General features: G+C 38.0%; 1 protein-coding gene across 4 annotated transcripts in view; it reads right to left on the bottom strand.

Annotated features, from left to right (window-relative positions):
• Positions 1-24377, bottom strand: part of TUB (TUB bipartite transcription factor) — a 127665-nt gene that overhangs the window by 36284 nt on the left and 67004 nt on the right. For all 4 annotated transcript variants that reach the window (XM_014064451.2, XM_014064452.2, XM_014064454.2 and 1 more), the window contains exons 2-3: positions 3259-3310; positions 2117-2279 (exon numbers count right to left, since the gene is read on the bottom strand). In XM_014064451.2, coding sequence (XP_013919926.1) covers positions 2117-2279; positions 3259-3310 — 215 coding nt within the window. The remainder of the gene's footprint in view (positions 1-2116; positions 2280-3258; positions 3311-24377) is intronic.

Here is a 24377-nt window from a genome sequence, read left to right as displayed (position 1 = left end):
TAGTGTTATATTGTCAGGCCCAAGAAAGACACTCAGAGATACTTCTGAGTAGTTTATTGTTGTTTGCTTATAGACAGAAATCTTGCCAGACTAAAGTACTTAACTGTGTAACTATTAGATATACCCTGTAAATGTCTAGTGGGAGAAGGTCGCCTTTTCCTTTTCCTATACATAAAAGATTCCAAGCGCCAATATTTTTTCCGCTGCCTGGGAAAGAGCCCTTCCCTCCTGGACTACATTCCACCACATATATTTTAGCATATTTTGATATCAGAAAAATTATTTTTCTTGTTTAAAAAAATCAAGGATTCCTTCAATACCCTCGAACAATTTTGAGATCTGGTACAATTTCTTTAGTTCAAGGAACACTAGGTAAAGGTAAAGGTTCCCCTCACACATATGTGCTAGTCATTCCTGACTCTAGAGGGCGGTGCTCATCTCCATTTCAAAGCTGAAGAGCCAGCACTGTTCGAAGACGTCTCCATGGCTGGCATGACTAAATGCCAAAGGCACACGGAACACTATTACCTTCCCACCAACGTGGTCCCTATTTTTCTACAAGCATTTTAACATGCTTTCGAACTGTTAGGTTGGCAGAAGCTGGGACAGTAACGAGAGCTCATTCCGCTACGTGGCACTAGGGATTCGAACTGCCAAACTGCCGACCTTTCTGATTGACAAGCTTAGCATCGTAGCCACTGAGTTACTGCGTCCTATTTGAGCCACCAAGGAACACTACAACAGGGATTATATGTGGTGCAGGCCTCTATCTACTTGGAGGGATTGTTAGGAATATCAGCCTGTAATCATGCCTACCAGTTTTCAGCCAAACGGCTTTCAGCCTCAGGCAAGCTATGATAGGGATTCTCCCTGTGCTTACTTCTTGATAAAGGATTAAGTCTCAAATGGCTGAAACAGAAATGATAAACATCTGTAGCCAAAATATAGAATACTTCATCAAGAATGTTATGTAAATATCAATAGCAAAGTTGACTTAGCCTTCCTTCCTTCCGAGGTTGGTAAAATGAGGACCCAGATTGTTGGGGGCAATATGCTGACTTTGTAAACCGCTTAGAGAGGGCTATAAAGCACTATGAAGTGGAATATAAGTCTAAAAGCTAAATCTATTGCTAAATACTGCATATTCTAAGCCTACAAAATTTATAAACTGTTTGCATTAAGGAAAGATCCACAAAACAAGTTGATTTATGGTTATTGCTTTCTATTAGGTTACAAGTTGTCTTCTTCTCCTTCTTTTCTTCTGTCTTTCCCAACATTACAGCATTCTCCAGAAAGCTTGGCATAATATATCTGAAGTAAAATAATTTGACCCTGATCAATTTATATTTCAAATGAGAACTCTGAATTGATTTGTTCAATGATCTGCTTGTTTGTTTTCAACTAGGTTACAGCTTATTAATAAAAGCAACAGCCTTTGTTCCCTGAGACAATCTGAGGGGAAGGTAGGGAAAGAATATCTATGAGATGGGCAGATTGCATAAATAAAACATGATTTATGCTGAGTAAATTAGTACAGAATCCAATTACCCTTTGCTGAGCCGGGTATGAATTTATATGAATTCATTTTGAACTGCATATATAAATGATGAGGCCTGTGTGAAGAGGCAATGCTTCATGGAGCTGCCTCAAGTTAGATCAAAGGAATGATTTGATCTGTGGCAAGATGATCCACCTCAGCAGCACTCATCAAAGAAAGATACTTTCTTTCAGATGGCTGCTTTTCCAAAACAGCTGGAAGGGGTTGTCTTTGACCTGTGCAGATTGACAAAGGCCTTCTATGAGTACCAAGCACCTCAATGTTTCATAAAGCCAACTCAAAGCCCACTTCAACTGAGGCTTTGAACAGGCCTTCGAGATTGGAAACATCTTCAGTGCTGTTATCACCCTGCTTAACATCTACCTTTTATTTGTGCAACAGGCAATCATAAAGCAGTAAAAAAACCTAATCAATTAAAGTTGAATATAATTAGTATTAACTTTGTGTTAAGTCAAAATTTACTCTTATTTTTCTAAAACGAATTGATTATCAGAGGTATTTATTGGTGTAACATATCTTGTCAGTCCACATAACATTGTACAATAAATTGGTATATACCATGATAGATAGCGCTGCTGTTGCTATTGAGGTAAGACTCAACTAGTGGTGCTTGTTCTTCAGATTGTTTCATTCTACGGGTCCTTGTGCGACTATCTACATTGGACTGAACCATCATCGGTTCTTGACGCTTCTTCTTCTGCTTCTGTTCTAGCAATGCTCTCTGTAAAGAATACAAAGAGACAAAAAATCAGTTCAAATGCCACAGTAGAATGGAAAGTGCATTTTTTCACTTTTTCTAATACCTGTGTGAAAATAAACACTACTTACAGTATAAAAAGAAAACAATTGAAAGCTAGATATTTCAAATAAAAACAAGAACAGGAAGCACTTCAGAAGTAGGTGTTGTATAGGACTGTACCAGGGGCAGGTTGCTCCCGGTTCAGCCTGGATCAGGTGAACTGGTAGTAGCAGCAGTGGGAGGTTCTGGCAACCCACCCGGACGTTTTTGCACATGCGCAGAAGCATCACACATGATCAAACCGGTAGTAAAAAAAATTGGAAACCCACCACTGGACTGTACTCCATTAACCATTCTCAGTCATCCAGGCCATGGTTTTCCCAAAAGTGCTTTTTCCAGGAGGCAACTGGACTTTCTTGTTTTTTCTTTTGAAGTCGTTTCGCTTTGGAACAACCATGATCTGGATGACTGAGAATCTCTACAGACTTTCAGCTATACAATTTGGGATGAACACCCTTTGAATGGTGTGAGAGCAGGAATGGGTTTCCAGAGGAAAAATTGCAGACTATAGGAACCAGGAGCACTACTCAGGTGACCATAAGGACACAGGTAAACCTCCAAGTGCTTCAAAGACCCTCTAAAAGGATGCAAATGACCACCTGTCCACAAGGAATATAAATCCTTCCATTCTCCACTATCCTGTCAGAACTGAAGAAGCTTCTTGGATGAGAAGTGAAAGATCTCCAAAAAAGAAGACATTTCTTTTTCAGAAAAGAAAAAACAAGGAAGTCCAGTTGCATCATGAAAAAAAGCATCTTTGGGACAACCATGACCTGGATTAGTGAGAATCTCTTCAGATTGAGTTTTAAATAAAATATATTTTCCTTACGCTAGACAGATTCAGTTACATAAGCTCTACTTTTCAACATGAAAAAACACAAGCAACATTTTAAAAACTCACCTGTCTGTCAAGCTTTTGTTGTCGCAGGTTGCTGCTCTCGTCATCTAAAACACTGCCAAGATAAATGTTTTAAAAAACATAAATTATGAATCTACTCACAGAAGAAATCCTTGTTTTTCAATAAACACACACATTTATACCTTCTATTTATAATATCTCATAATTGTCAGTCCCATATACATTTGGTTAGACGATTCCTCCCATTCTCCCTAGCCAAGTTCCAGGATAGAAAAGACTGATTTATAACAACTATGTGTATTGTATATCAGTCTGATTCATGCGTTTATCTATCTTCAGCTTGAGGAGCTTTATAAAACAGCTCTCAGCTTCAAAGAGATTTGGATCATGTATCGTCTTTGTTTTTCCCTTCATGTAACAACTCCTCACTACATCACCAGGCTCATCTATATACAAGTCTGACATCACTGCCATAGGAGAATATTTCAACACAATTTATAAGCAGAATAGAATAGAGTAGAATAGTTGCAGAATTCCAGATCAGATGATCAACTTCCTTATTAAAAGTGGGAATTAACCATGTAATAGTTAACTATGTAATAGTTCTATACCGTATTCGAATATTTCACAATTTATTGAAAGAGGCACTCAGAAACTTGGGATAAACACACTTAAGGAAAGGTGTCAATCAGATCCACTATTCCTAATAATCGGGTGGATTTGATTTAAATCAAGTCCATTTAAATCATGATTTAAATCACTAGTAAAAAGGCTTGATTTAAATCAACTCAATTTAAATCATATTTTTTAAAGAGCAACCATCATCTCTGTCCTGCAGTGGCTCTTCCTCTGACCCGCTGTTGATTCACCACACAGTCCCATTCACTTTAATGGGATGGCTGGTGATGCGGCAGTGACATAGAAAGGTGAAGGACGTGGCAGGCAGCAGAGGAGTGGATGCACTGCCATGTTGGATCTGAAACGACAGGTGCTCCTTAAATGTAAGGATTCATCCCTGCTGGTAGTTAAAATCTTTAATATTATTATTAGCAAACAAAATGAAGGTTTCCTATTTAGCTTGCAGAGCTTGGATTCATAGAATGAATAAAATGTAAATATTGTAGAATATACAGCCTCATGCTACATAACTAAACTCCATTTCATGCTGAATAAACTAAATAATTAATGTATCTTAAATAGAAAACTATCTTTAGATAGAATTTTACTCCAAAATCATTTTATTAAAATAAATTTTATAAAAATCAAAAAAATCCAACTTAAAGAAAATCCTACTGAAATTTTAAAAATCCATTCTTTAATATTTTTTTTAATAATCCACCCTGCTAATAATTGTACCTAACAACCAGGGGTGGGTTCCTGCCAGTTCTAACCTCTTCTATATAAGAGGTTCCACAAACCTACAGTGTCGTTTAGAACCGGTTCCAGCTCCCTCCCCCCCCCCGCCCATCCATACATCATCAAGATGAAGAGCAAGAGGAGGAATTCTGGGAGTTGAAGTCCACAAGTCTTAAAGTTGTCAAGTTTGAACACCCCTGGGTTTTTTTTCTAAAGTGTTAGGGGTGCAAGGGTCTTGTAACTTGACAGCTTTAAGACTTGTGTGCTTCAAATGCCAGTTTCTGAGCCAACATTTTGGTTGCTAAGCTGAGCATTGTTAAGTGAGTTTCACCACATTTTACAAGTTGGCCACTCCCACTCAGTCACATGGCCAGCAAGACACTCCCACAAAGCAGGCCACACCTACATAAGAGGTTCTAAAAAATTTGAAACCCACCACTGCTAACAACATACAGATGTTAAAACAGCCAGAATAGAAACCTTATAGTAACACATAGTACAGGGGCTACAAGATGGAACAGTACTTCCCAAATATCTCCCCATACACCTATCTCCAGGATAGAAGCAGAACTATGCTAGTAGTAGTGGTAGATAGCAGAGCCATTGCTTACTTCTCTCCTCACTCCCCTCCTCCCCAAAAAACCTTCCCAATGCAGTCTAGGAGGAATCAACGGCTAATGACACCAAAGGCTATAGAAATATCAGGAGCACAAACATACCATCTTGGCCTCTCACATCATCCACTAGACCAACTAGTACATCTGTACGTAATGACTTTCTTGAACACCAAATTGAAATAGACCCCAAAAACTATACAGCTGTACTAAGAGCTAATTTACCACCACTCTCAGACCTACCTTCACTGGAAAAGATGAAACTAACTCTGATCTAAAGCTATTTTAAAAAGTAAAAAAAGAAAAAAAAGAAGAGTTATTTCATCATTTCCTTCAAGGCAGATATCTCTGTCCAATGAAGGGAAAGATGCATGATCAAATATAACATTCTCAGCACCGTCAGTAACAGCCAAGATGGAATTTGATGTCATACATTCATCCAAGCTAAATATTATGATCCAATAGTATAATTTATGCACAAGGTTCATCATATGCAAACTTACAATAACATCACAGTGGGAGTAGATGAACATTGTTGTAATCCCTTTTCACCATAAAGAGAATTAAAAGAATTTGATATACTAAAAATTCAAAACAAATAAAAATAAAACCCTAACAGCAACGAGCAAAAGCACCAAAACACAGTTCACCTAAACTCCTGCAAAATAATAGTTTTGATCAAGCAGCAGAAAGATATCTTAGCTAACAGAGATTTAGCATGGTTTAATATAATGAGCCAATTTGGTGTAGAGATTAAAGCACCAAACTATAGAAACCAGAAGACTGTGAGTTCTAGTCCTATCTTAGGCACAAAGCTGCATTCTAGTCCTATCTTCGGCACATTCATTTCATTTAAAGTTTATCTCCTGCAGAAACCACAGTGGTAGAAATGAAGTTAGAATTTGGCCTAAGTGTATATTGTTTTAATACAGGCAGTCCTTGACTTGTTTAGCGACTGTTCAAAGTTATGACAACGTTGAAAAAAGTGGCTTTCAACCAGATCTCACACTCACATCATAGCATCCTCATGGTCATTTGATCATGATCCAGGCATTTGGCAACCAGCTCACACTTACAATAATTGCAGCTTCCTGAAGTCTGCGACTTTCTCAACTATCTCTTGACAAGCAAAGTGAGAAAGCCAGTGGGGAAGGTCACAGATCAACTGTTGTCTTGCTTAACTATTAATGTGATTCATTTAATGACCATGGCAAAAAAGGGTCATAAAATTGGGTGCAATCATATGGTGCCTAACGACCACACCATGTAACAATGGGTTTTCCAGTCCCAATTGAGTTGAGGGCAATCTTTGTCAGAAAATTCAGTCATTCCATCTTGTAACTTGGTGATTAATTTATTTATTTCATGTATGGGCTGTCTCACGCTGATCACCCCTGGTTTAATAGCTCATTGACAGGAAGTTTCTTATTTGAATATTCCATGTCTCTTATCCTAAGATAGGACCTCTGGCACATCTCTAGAAATGTTCTGCAATACTTTTTTGCTTCTTTTGTCAGCATTTGAATGATAGTTATAGCTGGATGTGGGGAAATCTCTCAGCAATGCAACACGACCTAGAAACACTGACTGAATTTAGAATTCCAAGGAATCACCTGTGAGGACTTGGGTACAGAAACTGCTACTAAGCATATTTTAATTTTCCTCAACTGAATGAGGAGAAATTGGGTAGTTATTTTCCATTCCTTTTTCAGAACTGAGCACTATACAAAGAAACAAACATAACCTTGCAGGTGATTCAAATTCCCAGGTGAAGAACAAGATCGATGCCACATTTTAAACTGGAACACCACTGCATCATTGCTTTATTAGGATCTAGAAACTGCCCATTTGAGTCATTGATACAGCAGTAATGATGTCTAGCAAAATTCTTAACTGAGAGGAAAAGCTATTACACAATTGTTTGAAAAGTATATTTTTACAACAATCATAACGTTAGTTACTGTCTGGCTGGATAACTCAATGAATATTAAGACTGAGAATATTTGTAACTCCAAGTTGTAATGAGGGGTCGTCCTTGATCCTCTATGAGCTTTCTTGTTTTCTTGCAGATGTTTCATTACCCAAAGTACACATCATCTTCAGTTATCACAAGAAAACAAGCTCAGGGGGCATAAAGGACTCATCAACATTAAGACTTTTCTGTTTTGCCCTTTATTCCAAAGCAATGGAATAGTCATATAAGAAATTTACTATGTATAGCCAAGGGATATACATGTAAAAAGGTTACTATAAGGTGATCTATACTTTGACTACAGGCATCTATGGGGAGAATAAGGAGGAAAATGATGGGACATGATTTAACAACACAGTGATTTACACAGTTGTGTCTGACACTGGAAAGCAATTATAAAAAGATAGGATATGCATCATGATATCCCCATGGACACATTTTTTTCAACATCGTGACCAGTTCCTGAGGTCTTTGAATCTGACCAAGATTTTCCTATTCAGTTCTAGATCTCTAAGCAGTTCTAGGTTCTGTAATTTTGTGACTGTCTGAACCTATGTGCACCATGCTGTAAACTTGGAAAACTAATGCATACTTCCCCAGATTGGAATCTACCCTCTGAAAAATGTAAGGTTTGATTTATACCATAGATTACTTGGCTATATTGCTAGTAGCATAAAGCACTTCTAACAGAAGAAAATTCAGATTTTTATCATAAATATGCTATGCTATTTCAAAGAAAGTTATACGTGCTTGCATGTCCTCTGTGCATATATAAGGTTCTTTGAAGTACTGAAATATAATTTATTTAAAAATAAAACATCTATCAAAATTGGATACAGCTTACAGTTGCTTTACTCCATATTTTTAACATTTTTAACATTTACTCCCCAAAGTGAATAAGATATATGTCTATGTGAATGTGCATAAAAGTCTGTTAATAAATCCTCAACAAGCACAGATAGATAAATGGCGCTTATGTGGCAAGTATAATGTAGGGAATGTGTCCACTTCATGTTGACATTTTTCAAATCCTTTTCCACTTCACTGTAAATTTCAGACGCCTCCAAGAGTTTGAAACAGAGCACTTCACACAACAGTATGTAAACTCTTGAGTATTCAAGCCAAACCTGATTTTGGAGAACTAGATAGATAGATAGATAGATAGATAGATAGATGGATGGATGGATGGATGGATGGATGGATGGATGGATGGATGGATGGATGGATGCAGGGTTTGGCGTATTCAGGTCTTTTCCCGTGTAAGATTGAAAGTATCTTGGCGACATTTCAATGAGGTCCCACTCGTCATCTTCAGGTTGGTGCCTTCGACTTCGTGCCTGTGCAAGCACAGCGCGATCAAAGCTGCCGTCCCTTTATAAATATTGGGGGGGGGGGCGGAATGCTGGCCTTGTTGCTGTAAGTGGATTGGTCGGCTGTTTCGTAACATCCTATGTGGCTGAGGTACTGGCTTGTGTGCCTATTGTTCTTTTGTGTTGTAACGACCTGGGTAATGGGCTGTGTGATGACATCCTGAGCTCTATTGTAGTGATATCCTGAGTCCTCTGCTGCAACCTCCTGGGGGGTTGGCTGCATTGTAACATCCTGAGCCTTGAAGAAAATCAGAAAGGGGGAAAGTCCCCCACCCACTCCAGGATGTTTTATTTTATCTCTCTGAGTCTCTCTGTCATTCATTTTTTTCATTGAAGCTGGAGATTAGTATTTAAAAATTTAAACATGGAAAATTGAAAAGTAGCCATCAAACAGTTCAAGAATCAGCCATAAAAATCAAAATTCTAAACAAACAATACAAGTAAAAATAACAAAATAAACATTTCTTTATAAATAGAAAATACAGAATGAGCCTTAATCTCTATACCCATCTAACTGCTGTGAAGCTTCTCAAGAAATACAATTATCAACAGAAAAATATGTTGCATCTTCAATGGCTCTTCAAGTCATGAACTATATATTTGGCCAGAAGCATCAATTTAAATAACATTACATTAGAAACAAAGTTTCAGTTAAAATACACTGGGTTCCTTCTTGTAGACTCCATAAATTCTGTAGCATTCGGACACAAAGCAGAAATGTTTGGCATTAGATGGGAGGAGGAGTGAAAACTTGTCATCTATTGAATTGCCATGATTGTGCTTCTATTTTAGAGCCTAAAGCCTTTCATGGTTCGTTGGGAGAGCGAGTACATTCAGAAAAGTGTTGTGAGAGTTGTGTTGGAGAACACAAAAACCAGCATACAGAGACACTGTAGTTTAAATAGGCTTTTACTTTCGTGGAAATATAGAGGTATCAGAGTCCATCAAACAGTCCAAGTCATACACGGATAAGACAGTCAGTCAGCAATTTTTTTCAGTTAAGGGATAATCCAAATAACATAGTCCAGTATCATATAATCAGTTCAGTACTCAAAGTTTGCTAGCAATTGCAAAACTTACAATAGCTCACAGCACTTTCTAATAGCCAGCTTCCAAAACACTCAGATGAGATCAGCCCAGCATCTAACAAACCAGAGAGCTAACAGTCATTCTGGCTCCCTCTTATGGCCGATTGACGAAAACAGCAACCAATCACATTTTACAGTATGATTTAAAGAAACAGGCACAATATTATTACATGATTATATATTGCCAACCCAACCATTAGATTATATTCCTAACAACAACATAAATGACTATTGCACTACTGCTGCACATCTCAAATTATATATATTTTCTAAAAGAAAACTGGCAAGGGTCTTTGAGACTATTATTTGTTTTTTCCAGGAAAACACAAAGACTGAATAAGTATGTTAGCTAATCTGAAATGTATTAACCTATCAGAGCTGAACAGATACAGTGTAAGAACCAGATATATGCTACAATGCATTTCTTAAATGATAGTTTTGGATTTTATTTATCTTTAAGTCTACTTTTAGAACCCATGAAATGTGTTCAAGAGATACATATTTTTCTATTTGGTATTAGTATAAGGTATTACAATAAACAATAAACCACACACATTTTATTCTAACGAAGTCTGCTAGGCTGCTGAGTTGGAGTAAGCAGATTTTATATATAACGTGTATTTATTTATTGTAATCCCAATACTTAAGGCACTTTTCAAAAGTGATTCAGAGATTTATTGTCAAATTCTGCAGGCTCCTTCCTAAACGGGAGAAAACGCTTGTTTCAACTAGTCATTTTATGCTAATTTTCCAGGCAGGAAATTAGTTTCTAAGAATCTGTGTGCAGTTCCAAAATTCAATTACAGAATTGTGTATGAATATGTATGTACAGTCTTTTTCCATTTCTTTAAAGAAAAGAAGCTTTGAAATTAATTCAGGGACACTGAAATTTTGATTTTCTTCTTTTAAAAATGACATCTTAAAACTCGAAATGATATATGTGCATTATTTAAAAAAACCTCCTTCCCCATCTTTCCATAACTGTTATTTTAAGAATCTTTTTTGGGAATTGAACCACTTTCCTTATTCAGACATGGAATAAAAGCTCTCCAAAGATGCTCAAAAACGCTAATAACTGAAATTATGCAATAAAATAGCCAAAAAACAACAGCAGCCGCAACAAGATGCTATGCGTCTGAACCATGAACAATGACTTAATTTTTTTAATGCCTCAATTATATATGGAATATGTTAGGAAAGGGGGGGGGTGTTTCAGAATAAAAGCAAAATGATGATGATAATGATGATTGTCACATTGTTATATATCAAAATAAGTGATGAAATTATCATGAAGGTTTGGTTAAGTGATATACATATATGGTTAACTGATTAGTGTTTGGTGTGCTCTTTGATCAGGAAGAGTTTCTGCTGTACATTATTTCCAAAGCTATCCTTCCACTTTGAGCTGTCACTCCTTTCTTCAACATGCTTTCCTTGGAAGCCATGTTATAATACTTTATGCAGGCTGCCTAATTGGGAAGGGTAACAAGACATAACTTGGGGGCATTCTGTACCAGTTCACTTCAATTAACTGTGATAACAATAGCACTAGCACTTATATACTGCTTCATAGTGCTTTACACTACAGCCCTCTCTAAGCGGTTTTATAGAGTCAGCATATTGTCCCCAACAATCTGGGTCCACATTTTACCGACTTCGGAAGGATGAAAGGATGAGTTAACCTTGAGCCGGTGAGACTCAAACTGCCAAACTGTGGCAGTCGGCTTGCAGCAGAATTAATCTGCAATACTGCATTCTAACTACTGCTCAACCATGGCTCTTTTCATACTAGGAGCTTCGTTTATACAGAAATTCACAGGTGCTGCTGAGACTATTTTTCCCGAGAAGAGTCAAGCATCAGGAGGAAGATGGACTGCAGCTTGAATTACATCTGACAATGAAATTGATCAGGCTGATGCCTCTGCCAAACACTGCAGAGAAAAAGTAGTATTTTTATAAATATAGATTTATACTTTTTCTAAGAAACTAGCACTAGGCATGTTATGCCTTTGCAAATTCAATGAAATGACTAAAGAACAGTTTATTAACCAAGATTTTTTTTTTAATGAACTACAGAAGGAAGTTTGTATTAGATTCCCCCAATATGATTCAGATATTCTGTTTTGACAGTCCCACTCAATCTACAACAAAAACACATTATGCAACAATAGCAGGGCATATATACATATACATACATACATACATACATACATACATACATAACAACAAATTTGATTATGTTTCAAGCAATTACAGCAAACAGTGTTACCAAACAAATTAATAATAAAGGACTTAAAATAACTCAAGAACCCCAGATGATAATTTCCATGTTCCAACGGTGTTTATGAAAACTGTACTAAGGGTGGTAGTGATTGCAAAGCACGCATTCATTAAAATAATTAATAATGAATTCATTGTTCAGTGGCTTCCCAACATCAACTATGTTGAAAGTTTTCGTGACAATAATAGTTCAACATAAATGTCTAAAGTCTTTAATGTTCACGGTCTGGAGAAACCAATAGGACTTTAGGAAAACAATGGAAATTTATAGTACAATGTTATATGTCTACTTAACAGTAAACATTGTTGCATTAAGTGAAGTGTACTTTCATATATAGGACAGAAGCATTAAGCATCTGATTTCTACACAATATTGCTTTATTTCATCAAGGAATATAAAAGCCTGATTTATTTCTGTTACATTTAGTGAAGAGAAAATATCCAATCTTCAGTTGCTAAACTTATTTCCACTGATATTAATAACATTGATTTGAATAATATTTACTGCTGCACAAACGTGTTATGATCAGATTCTGGGTCATATTTCTAAGCCTACTGCTGAAAACTGCCAAGAGGTAATAGAGAAAATGAAAGACTTCTAAGTAATATTAATCTATAATGCAGAGATAGAGAAATCTCATCCTTCACAGTATGTAAACAGACTATCTGCCTAATCATGTCTTAACTCTTTTATTCCTTCAGAAATCATGCCTAAACACCAAGCAGGAACTTGACAGGGCAAGAAGGATATTTGATCACATTTACTGAAATAACAATGTTACCTGCATTTTTAATAGACTGAAGAGAAGACATCTAGAGATTATTTATAATACTACAAGTTATAGCCATGTATTCCTAGAGCTATGAGTAGCTATTTCTAAACATGTGAATTTCCCCAAATGGTATTGTTTATGTAGCCAAAGTAAAATTTCCTGCTGTTTGTAGCAGAAATACAAAGCTTAATTCCTTGTTTGTGCTTTACAAATGACTACACATCACTATATATTCCCAGAGTTCTCTGTGAATAAAATGCTGGCGTTTGCCATGAAAGGTCCGTCATAATGGCAGGACATACTCAAACATATCAAATTAGGCTATTCTTCCCCCTAAGGTTCCATCTCTACAAAGAGCAACTTGAATCTTCAGCTATTCATTCTCATCCGAATCAAGAGAACCACCCACTGTGAATGTCTTTTTTTTTAAAGCCATACTGTTATTCAAGCACTATATGAATCAACGTGAAATACTGGCATACAAGTTCCATGAACCTGGTTCAAAGATCTCGGGTATTTGGGCTGATTTTATTATTTTATTCATTATTATTTTAAAATATAATTTTTCCTTTTTCAAATAGATTTCGGGATGCTATACAGAATAAACCAAAATGATATGCTAGCGAAATTTTAATTACAAAATATGACATAGTTTTCACTAATAAACTTGTTAATTATTACAGGATTTTGCCCTAGGTTTTCTTTGGGTACCTGTGCCTTCAGGAAAGATCACAAATGGATCAAGAAAGGTTGGCAACTCTAGGCTGAAAGTAATTAGGTGAAAGCCAATCCAAGAGGATAGCAGTCCAACAAACAAGTAAGGATAATTAACCAGCTCAATTTCAGAGGGAAACTCCAGAAGTTTGTATTCGGCATGAAAGGCAAAAGTAGACAGGGGATAAGATGCAGGCAGGCCAAATCAAAGATATTCCTTTAGCATTGATCTGATGACAGCCCTTCAAAATAGATCACATTAGGAAACCTAAGCCACGCAGGCCAATACCACTCTTTTAGAAGGTCCTTGTGACAAAAGGTCTAGGAAAAGATATTCAGATGCCATGATATGTCTATACAATTATCGGAATCGTGCATGCCATAGTATTCTCTGTGACATTCTATGGAAACAAAAACTGGGCTTTGAAGAAGCAGGACAGAATGAGTATTGATGCCTTTGAACTTTAGTGTTGGAGAACACTCTTGAGAATAATACCGTAGAAAGCCAAAAAAACAAACTAATGGATCCCTGGAAAAATCAATCCAGACTTCTTACTGAAGGCACAAATGATCAGGCTGAGATTATCCTACTTCAGACACACTATCCGAAGACCTAGTTTTCTGGTAAAGGATGAAATGCTGGGGAAAATGGAAGATAAGAGAACAGGATGATCAGCAGCAAGCAGTTACAATGACAATCAGTGCACTGTCAGAAGACCAAGTTAGAGATAGATCACGTGAAGAAAATCTATTGATGTGGTTGCTAAGAGTCAAAAATGATTTTATGGCACACAATCAATAAATCAATATAGTCTGATTATGCTTCTCCCTCCTTCCCTTTATTCATGAAAACTAGGTCTTTGTATCTGTCCGCCCCGTGCCAACTCAGTAAAGTGGTTGACGTGATGTGCCAGTGCCTGGAGGCTGTCGGGGTCTGGATGGGGGTTAACAAGCTTGCGCTCAATCCAGACAAGACCGAGTGGCTGTTGTGTTTCCCTCCCAAAAATTTGGCTAATATTCCATCACTCAGGCTGGGGGGTGAAATTTTATGCCCCTCAGACAGGGTTCGCAATTTGGGAGTCCTCTTGGACCCACAGCTGACCTTAGAACATCATTTATCAGCTGTGACCAGGGGGGGCATTTGCCCAGGTTCGCCTGGTGCACCAATTGCGTCCCTACCTGAACTGGGAGGCACTCGCAACAGTCACTCATACCCTCGTGACCTCAAGACTGGACTACTGCAATGCACTCTACATGGGGCAGCCCTTGGAGAGCATTCGGAGACTCCAGCTCATCCAAAATGCAGCCGCGCGAGCGATTGTTGGTGCACCTCGGTACACCCACGTTACACCTATCCTCCGCGAGCTGCACTGGTTACCAATTGGTCTCCGGATATACTTCAAGGTGCTAGTCGTCACTTATAAAGCCCTTCATGGTATTGGACCTGGGTACTTGAGAGACCGCCTGCTGCCAATTACCTCCCAAAGACCCATTAGATCACACAGATTAGGCCTCCTCCGGGTTCCGTCTACTAGCCAATGTCATCTGGCTACTACCCGGGGGAGGGCCTTCTCTGTGGCGGCTCCGGCCTTTTGGAACGAGGTCCCCGCAGAGATTCGGACCCTCACCTCTCTCCAGGCCTTCCGAAAAGCCGTTAAAACCTGGCTGTGTTGGCAGGCCTGGGGTCGATGAGTTCCCTTCCCCTCTCGAATCGTGTGGCTGTTGGTTGTTTTAAACTCCCTGTACTTTTTGTTGTAGTTCTTGTGTTTCCCTTCCCCTCCTTTGGGTTTGTGCGCCGCCCTGAGTCCTGCCGGGAATAGGGCGGCATATAAATAAAATGAACCTTGAACCTTGAATTAAGGAGGGTGATTGTCTGAGACATTTTCTCTGGTTACATTTCTGTAGTTGCATTTCAACTCTGAAATTATTATTTTTTAATCTGACCGTTGTCTTGATATAGGCTCTTCCTCAAGGTAGTGTCTTCCTCCCAGCAGTTCCAGCCATACTAGGCATTAGTCTCCATCAGTTAACTCTCTAGAAGAGATCCTAGAAAATAGAGTGTTCCTTCCAGGTAGGGTGCATACAATTTAACCATTCTTCCCATAACCTAGCACTTTTTAATGTACCAACTCTCTAAACCTGAGTCTCAGCCAGCTTTCATAACAAAGGAAGAGATGCCACTTTCTTTTTCAGCTCCCCAAAAAATGATCTCCTTGTTCTGGTCCTTGGTGAGTCTGGCTTACTGGGTTTCTGAGACTTTCATTTTTCCTTGGGGAAGAAATGTTAAGTAGTGGTTAAGATGTTAGGATATGACAGGAAGTACCCTCCGTCAAATCCATTCTCAGCAATTAAAGGTCACTAGGTAACCTTTGGCCAGTCACTGTCTCTTAGGGTTGATTCGTGCTTCCTGTTTGCCTTGGTTCAAGAATGATCCCCCTATTATTTAAAGATGGCAGGAATATATTGTATTACCATTAGCTCACCCCAAACTTCTGAGGAAGCCCCCTCCCCCTGAGTTTTTTTGTTCTACTTCAAATGTAGTGTATTTCTTCCTCCAGTGGGACAAGCAAGGCTGATCCAGTCACTCATACTGTCTTACACAAATATTGTTTTTTTAATTGGCTGGCTATGCTTTATGCTTTGCCTGGCATGCTCCCTCATCCCCCCCCACCCCAACTGTCTGCCTTTAATGGCTGTTTTGTACTGAGCTGCTATTGTGTCTGACATCATTTTACCATTTTATTTTTGTTTTCATGATTCAATCATGGAACAGTGGAATGCGGGACATTTTGTTTGTTTGTTTCCTTTAACAGATTTAGCATAAGAATGGTGAAATGTGGCCTGACTTCTTTTAATTGTACAACACCGGCAAAAAAAAATTGCCAAATTTCTTCCTCTAGACCAACTGAGTAGGAAAATGTAAAATGGCTATTAAAGAGACAGATCCAGTAGATGAAATTAGGATGACCCCATCTGATAAATCAGATTCTGAACTGGAGGAGAAAAACTTCACAACTCAGTGGCCAGCAGCCCCCTCAGATATTTGCTAATAAGTCAGAATGAGAAAGATCTTCTACAGCAGATTCTCAATCTTGGCAACTTTAAGATGTATGGACTTCAACTTCCAGAATTCCCCACATATCTTAAATTTGCCAAGATTGGCTACCTCTGTTCTACATGATGAAGCTACGCTTCTGGAGCAATCACATAATCAACAGCCAAACCATAAATAGGCAGAGTCTACAGTTTCAGAGACTGAGCAGGAAAAGGTCCTGAATGTTTGCACAAGATTTGATGAACTGAGTATAATAGAGAGTTTCAGCAAAGTTCCTCCAAGGAAAGAGTTATGACTCAGGACAGTAGGCATGGGCTGATTCAGTACTGTGAAAGAAAGGCTTGACAGTCTAACTTATGCAAGCAGACAACTTTCCAACCTTGGACCTGGCTTCCTGAGTGTGTGCCATTTCTGGTTCCTTGGCTGACATCTGGATTAATACAAGGTTACATTCTGCTCTGGTGACTGGATCTTAGATGTGTCCACATAAAATTTCAGATTCTGAAGTAAAGTTGTTTGTTTTTTCTGAACTCAAGCCTTCCTGCACAGTGGTTAAGATTTATAGTCACTGTCAAGACCATTGATCTAAGTCTAGCCTCCTGTACTTATACTTACTGGCACAGAACAGAAAAGTTGGCCATTTGGGTGTTATTGTTTTTTAACAGGGTAAAATTGACTACAGTTCTGCCAAGTTCCTCCTTCTAGTCCAAGGGACTAGAACAGCGATGGCGAACCTTTTTTGGCTCGCGTGCCATAAGCGGGGGGAGCGCATGGGGGTCATGTGCGGTTATGCTGCACCCATAATGCAATGTGCGACACCCACCCCCAGCATGCATTCACGCACTACAGGCGCCCCCCCCCCATTTATGCATGCTTTTTTCGCCCTCCCCTGGCTCCAGAGGCTTTATAAGGAGCCTGGGGAGGATGAAAACAGCCTCCCCGCCCCCCCTCCCCAGGACGCCCTCTGGAGGCTTCGGGGACCTTCAGGAGGCTTCCCTGAAGCCTCTGGAGCAGTCAAAACAACTCTCTGAGCAAACTGGAAGTCCGTTCCCGAACTTCCGGTTTGCCCGTAGGGCCAGTTTTTTGCGCTCCAGAGGCTTCATGGAAGCTCATGAAGCCTCTGGAGGGCCTCTGGAGGAGCAGGGGGGCTCTTTTCCCCTCTGGAGCCTGGGGAGGGCAAAAAATGGCTTTAAAAAAGGGTGAACTCAGCTGACAGGGCAGCGCCTCGCGTGCCCTAACAAATGGCTCCACGTGCCACCTGTGGCACGTGTGCCATAGGTTCACCATCACTGGACTAGAAGAATCTCAAAAGAAAGAAAGGCAATTTTCTTTCCTGGAATGGGTGAAAGGGAAAAAGCAGCAGGGGAACCCACCTATTCAAGCCATGTTAACCTTAGTCAGGCAGAATTCTTACTTGTTCTATAGCCAAAAGGGAGATGGATTTGAAATCTGGAAAAGGACTTTTCAAACCAACCTCTTTTCTAGATAATCCAGCCATATGGTACAATATGATTCATCAACCATATGCAGGTACCAATCATATATAAATGGGAAGGATTAGGGAAAGCAATGGTGAATTACTCTGTAAAAAATCTCATCAGAATACTTGATGGCAATAACTCAACATGATTTTGGGTGTGAGTTGGACAACAAGAATGACTGACGAAGAAGAATTGATACCTTTGAACTGTGGTGCTAGTTTAAATTACTGCACATACATTATAAAGCTAGAATAATCAGAAAGAGATGTTAAATCATAAAAACCAGACACATAACTAGAAGCTAAAATCGTAAGAATACATCTGATTTACTTTGGCCATGTTATGTATGCAAAGTCATTGGAAAAGGCAACGGTGCAAGAAAAGATTAGTGGGGAAAAGAAGGGACAAGCAAAGAACACACACTGGCTTGATAACATCAAATCTGATAAAAAGTTGAACATACAATAATTAAAAGAAGTTGTGCTGGACAGCGTAGCATGGAGAGCACTTGCCTATAAAGTTACCAAGAGACAGACACAATTAAATAGATTAAATAGTTAAAAAATAACAACATTTCTTGCTAATTTACAGGAGGAACAAGCAGTTAATGGCTGCAGTTCAGAAGAGCACTTAGCCCAAACAATCTCATAGGATCATTGTGTGGAAAATACTGGCTGCTGATGTATGCGATCTTGAACGTCTGAGGATAAAACAGAATACACCTTATACATAAATACTTATATTTCTCAGTTTTCTTCATTTGGGAAGAAAGAAAGGGCCCTGTTTCTGTAGCAATAAGTTATAGAATGAAAATAAAGACTGGTAGAGGATTTACAGAAGGATCATGACAGGGTAAACGTCCTTGGGGGAAGTACCTATATCATTATGAATCTGTATCACTCAGTTTGAAAAAGTATCTCTACATTTTTAAGTTGATGGTGCATGACATCATCAACAGGACAGCTTCCTTCAGAGTAAATTCAGTCTTTAGAGAGGAATTTAGAATTAGATAAGGATATGTCTAACTGTGAAAACGGACTTGCTGTTTCTTTCTGTGGCCAACCTCTGCCCATCTGCACACTGACTTTTTCTTCTTTCTCTAATTAGTATAATTATGATTATTAAGTTGGAAGTTATTCCATTAATTCTATAGTCAGATATGTTGATGCTAATTAACTTTATTAATTAGTTTATTATATTAAAAGTTATTTTAAAACCTCCATTCTAAGTGGTTGGATGATTTTCTGGGTCATATTTTAAAGATACCCAAGAGGAAAAGGGTTTGTAGAAGAACAGGAAATCATCTCACTCTCTTCCTATGAGGAAAAGGTACTACCAAAGAAGTAGATATGGATGCTCTGGGACCAGATTAGATGAGCAGAATACATGCTTGCTGCTCACAAGCCAGATACTAAGGTTATATGTGAACTTTTTTTAAAAAAATCCATGCGCCATAATACATTTTAAGAAAATAAGCAGAGAACTCAGACTTAAATCACTACACTACATCATTCCTAGCACAATAAAATACGGTAATTCCCTTAATATTTTTTTAAAAAATCACATTCACAAAAAAAGCTAAGCTACTACTGCAGTTGCGAAGAGAGTGAGGCCCAGGATCAGGCATGGAATGAAAATGAGTTCATGGGAGATCAACCTGCAGCGTAGGGATGTTAGGAATAAAATTTAATGGATATGTTTTCCATATGGTCAATGTAAATTTCACAATTTTTAGTTCTGGTATCAATGCTAAAATTCACTTGGAAGATTTGTGCATATTTATAAGTGCTTTTATTTCTTTTTTCTTTTTCTTTTGCATGTCCAAACAAATCCAACCATCCACTGAACATAAATCAGTTGAGACTTTTCCCCATTAATATGTGGCAAAGAAAAATGTCAACTAGAGATTAATTCAGGAATGGATTTCAGCATGCTACATTCAGGTTTTCTTTAGTCATCTGTTCTTATATTACTAATTACTAATTTGTAATATTAAAAAAATCCTATGCATTCAGTAAAGCACGAGGAAATTTTGACATGATAAAACCTTTTTTATTTACAATTAGCACAATAAAAATGCTACCTTATTATGTCAGGATAAAAAAATTTCCTTTTTTTCATCAGAATTTATTTAATAATAATTACATTTTTCTTAGACGTAAGAGATGCTTATCTAAATGATAATTAATGGAAATTTAAACTGATATATAGCACAGCTAGTGTAACACTTCTGGCAAGAGGCATTCAAGCTGTAACAATGGAATCATCTCTAAAAGTGAAGTAGAATGGGACTGGTTAATAGTTAGATGAGAGACCATGGACTGATGGTTAGGCTGGGCAGAGAGAATCTGGAATAAGGCAGTAGCAAACCACTTCCATATTTTTGCCCAGAAATCTACCTGGACATATTCATGAATCCATTGGAGTCAGGCTCATTATGACTGCATAAATGAACAGGAGAATGGTCGTTTAACTGAATCGATACAAACAAAGACTCATTTCAGAGAGTGCAGAAATACAGTTAATAGACGCTGGGAAAGGGTAGCGCTTCTGCTCTACCCAGCTCTGTCTGCCCTACAAACATTGCATTCTTTCTAGCAAAGCACTTCTATTTTTCTGGCTCTGTGCACTTTTAATCCACCAAATTTTAAATTTTCTGTGTAACATACTGTTCTTGTTCCTTAAAGATTTTACACCATTGTTTATTTCATCCTATTTTTGGTATATATTGATGTTTTATTGCTACAAAAAGCCCAATTATCTGGCCAGCCTACAACATGGACAGTTATATAAAATATAAGTAGGATAGTCACAAGAGAAATATGTAATTGCAAATATTTCAACTTATAGGATAACTAAAAAAATGTTGTTCTATAGATGATTATCTGCAAGAATACCTATTATCATTTCAAATATGCTTAAATGCTGTATTAGATGTCTTCTCCCACTTCATGACATGTACTTTCTGTAAAATTAGCAGAGCTATAATGAGCAATTTAAACAATGAATAACAGATGCATATATTTTGTCTCACTTTCTTCCACTTCTCAGTAAGGCTTGAATAATATATATAATGTGTGTATGCTATTTTATGTACTACCATCTGCATCTATAAAGGGTGTTCATCTTATTAAAGATTGGTGGATAATTTTCTTAATGCCCAGCACATACATAGAGCTTACATTTCTAGGAGACGGCCCTTCCCATATTTATTTATGCCTAATGTTCCATCTGCAAACAATTGTAGAAGGAGAAGGAGAGTGTGGTGGTGGAGTCAAGAGAGGAATCATCCTGGAATTATTACATTCCCACGAGCAATCCAAGTCCAGCCCCTCTTGAATTCAGTTAACTCTTATCTAGTGCCAATTTAGTGCTGACCATTAATTGACTAGATTTTTGTGTATAAGCAAGAACAATAAATCAGTTGTTACTTAAAGTGTGGTTGCGATGACTCCCCCCCTCCCTGGACACTTCCCCAGATATGTCTCCAGATGTCAGTTCAGAGGAGTATGAACCAGCCCCAGGCATGTCAAGAGGGGAGTTGGGCAATGGCTCCGAGCAACCATCTGAGAGGGATTTGGCTGAAGCACAGGACAACTCTGAGGCTTCAGATGAGGAAAGCATGATGAGGAAGAGGAACTGCCTTCTGCATCTTATCCAAGAACACACTGGGCAGAGGTCAACCTGATCAACCTGGCAGCTAAGGTCAACCTGATTACTTGAGAGGAGGCAAACTCACCCCACTTTATGGGCTGCATCGCAAACTGGCTATTTAGCACAGAAGACACAGAAGACAGATGGAGATGAAGCTAGGAAGAATGTATTCATTTCCTAGATGTGTTTTTCCTGGTTCTTGTGACCCCTGTCTTGCTTTGGATTGACACTGTGCCTTGACTTGGATTGTGCCTTGTGAACCCTCTTATTTTGTGGATTTAATTTTGCCTTATTCGTTTGTCTTGTTTGGGAAACTTTCAAGTGCTTTCTGTACTCACTGGCCATTGCTCTGTGGACTAGCATCGATCTGCCTTCGTCTAGACTTAATTGGAACAGTTCTGGGGTTTTGGTGAAGGGAATTGCTGGGGAATATTAAACCCGCTAAACCATTGTTATATGTGAGTGAGCAGGACAGCACAGTGGTCCTGATTCTTTGTGCTTGACAACAATTTTAGATATTTTAAAAAAAACGCATTAGGATTTTCAAGCACACAAAATAGGGAACAGAAAAAGGATACTTTGAAGGGAAATGATAAACATGTATTACCTTCTTTATTCATATTCTAAACCCCTCTATAAAATTGTGGCTGCTAAAGTGATAGCATAGGCAGTGATTTATCTCTTGCTACTATCTTTCTGCAAATCTTCAGGATCAACATACGTTTGAGTTCATAGAACATCGAATAACTAGATTGGAAGGGATCTTGGAGGTCTTCTAATCCAACCTCCTGCTAAGCAGGAGATCACATACCATTCTAGACAAGTGGTTGTCCAGTCTCTTCTTGAAAACCTCCAGTGATGGACCCACCTCTGGAGGCAAGCTGTTCCACTGATTGTTTTCACTGTCAGGAAATTTCCCCTTAGTTCTAGGTTAGATCTCTCTTTAAAGATCCTGCCCTCAGGTGCTTTGGAGAATAAGTTGACTCTCTCTTCTCTATGGCAGCCCCTCAAATGCTGTAAAACTACTTATGTCACTCCCTAGTCCTTCCCTTCATTAGGCTAGAGTCTAACACACCTAGTTCTCTCAACTGTTCATCCAACAGTTTAGCCTCCACGCTCTTTATTATCTTTCTTGCACTCCTTTGTACTCTTTCTAGGGCCTCAAAATCTTTTGTTTTCTAACTGATCTACATTTACTGGAAAATATTTTTAGTGCTACTACTGTATTCTTAGTACAGTTTTCTTATAGGGTAGCTACTGTTAAACCATCAGGTAACACAGATATTTACGCAAAAGCCTTTTTCCAGACAATTCAAAATGTTGTTAGAATACAGAGGTTCTAACTGATATTCTATTCAACTCAATCAGTTAATAACTTATTGGTTTCAGAAATGCTGTTGCATCGTTTGCCATCTGACCATGTCCTCAGCCTTCTGTTTTAGAACTGAAATTGCCTCTCTCTTTTAAAAATACAGCATGCTACAATCTTTGCTTACAAAATATTGTATATAGTTTATTTTCACTCCATGCTGAGATCTCACTTTGCATACAGAGTGCATTCTTTCTCTGTGGGAGATAAAAACATTGACTAGAAGGGCTATAACCATACACATAAAATTTGAAAAAAATTATGCATTCTCTGTGCAAGCAACTATGTGCTGTTTTAAATGCTTTATGAGGAAAAACAAGTGTTAATAATTGTGATTCACCCTTTAAAAATGTTACATATACCTCAGAGCAAGAAAAATCAGTTACAAGTAAAAATTACATCTTTAGGTACTTCTACAAAGGAGCCATTAACAGTAATAAAAAATTAACAATGCACTATTCATCCACCAGACAAATCTAATTTAAAATATATTTACTTTCAACCATTGCTTATTTAGCTCATATTTTCTTTAATTCAAATATGTTTTCACAATAAGAAAGAATATTAAAAATTAATCAGAACAGCAGCACACCTAATAAGAAAGCATAAAACTGCAACAACCACAAACAACTGCAAGTTAAAATGAACCAGATCTACTCCATTTTTAACTGACCTGGTTAATGTGAACACAGTCATTGAATAACATTCCATCAAATAATCATCTAACACTGAGTTAGGCTTTAAAAAGAAAAAGCAGAAACTTGGCACAAATCTGAACAGGCTGATAATTGTGAAATTCTTCCTGCATGAAGGCTGGCAGCTAACACTAATGATAATTTAATAGTTGCATTTTGGACCAATTTTCCAAAATGCACTTGGGCTAGTTTTAGTTTGTGCCTAATGAACAGTTATTACTCAAGTAGCTACATTTAAAAAAAAAACTGTCTCCATAAAAGAAAATATAGGGAAATATTATAGCAATATTAACAACAGATACTGTCAGAAGAAAAATGTTATTTTATGTCTAGAACAGATATAATTTGTTGACAAATGTGATTTTTTTTTAAAAAGCACAAGTTCCATCAAACATATATTAGAGGAAATAAAATTCAGTGTTTTCCTTTGACTTAGAAATTCAACAGTATAATCTAGTTGTTTTCCAAAGGCCGTAAAACCTGGCGGAAAAGTGCAGAAAGCCTGCAAACCAGATGTTGATCACGCTCATTCAGCAAGTTGTAGAAAGCACCAGTTTTTTTGGGGGGGCAATACCCCCAATTGGTTCTCATCAACAAGCATGGATAGTGGTCATACTATAGTTAGCATTATGGATGCAAAGTTGGGACAGGTAATGTTGCTTAAGTTAATTTCATGTCTATCAAGTTTTGAATGTTTTATATGCTCCAAACATTTACATAATTTCTGGTATGACGAGAAA

Source organism: Thamnophis sirtalis, unplaced genomic scaffold, assembly GCF_051295495.1.
Source record: "Thamnophis sirtalis isolate CommonGarterSnake01/CBP01778 unplaced genomic scaffold, rThaSir2_p1.2 scaffold_1, whole genome shotgun sequence".
Lineage (NCBI taxonomy): Eukaryota > Metazoa > Chordata > Lepidosauria > Squamata > Natricidae > Thamnophis > Thamnophis sirtalis.
This window is presented reverse-complemented; position numbering and strand designations above follow the sequence as displayed.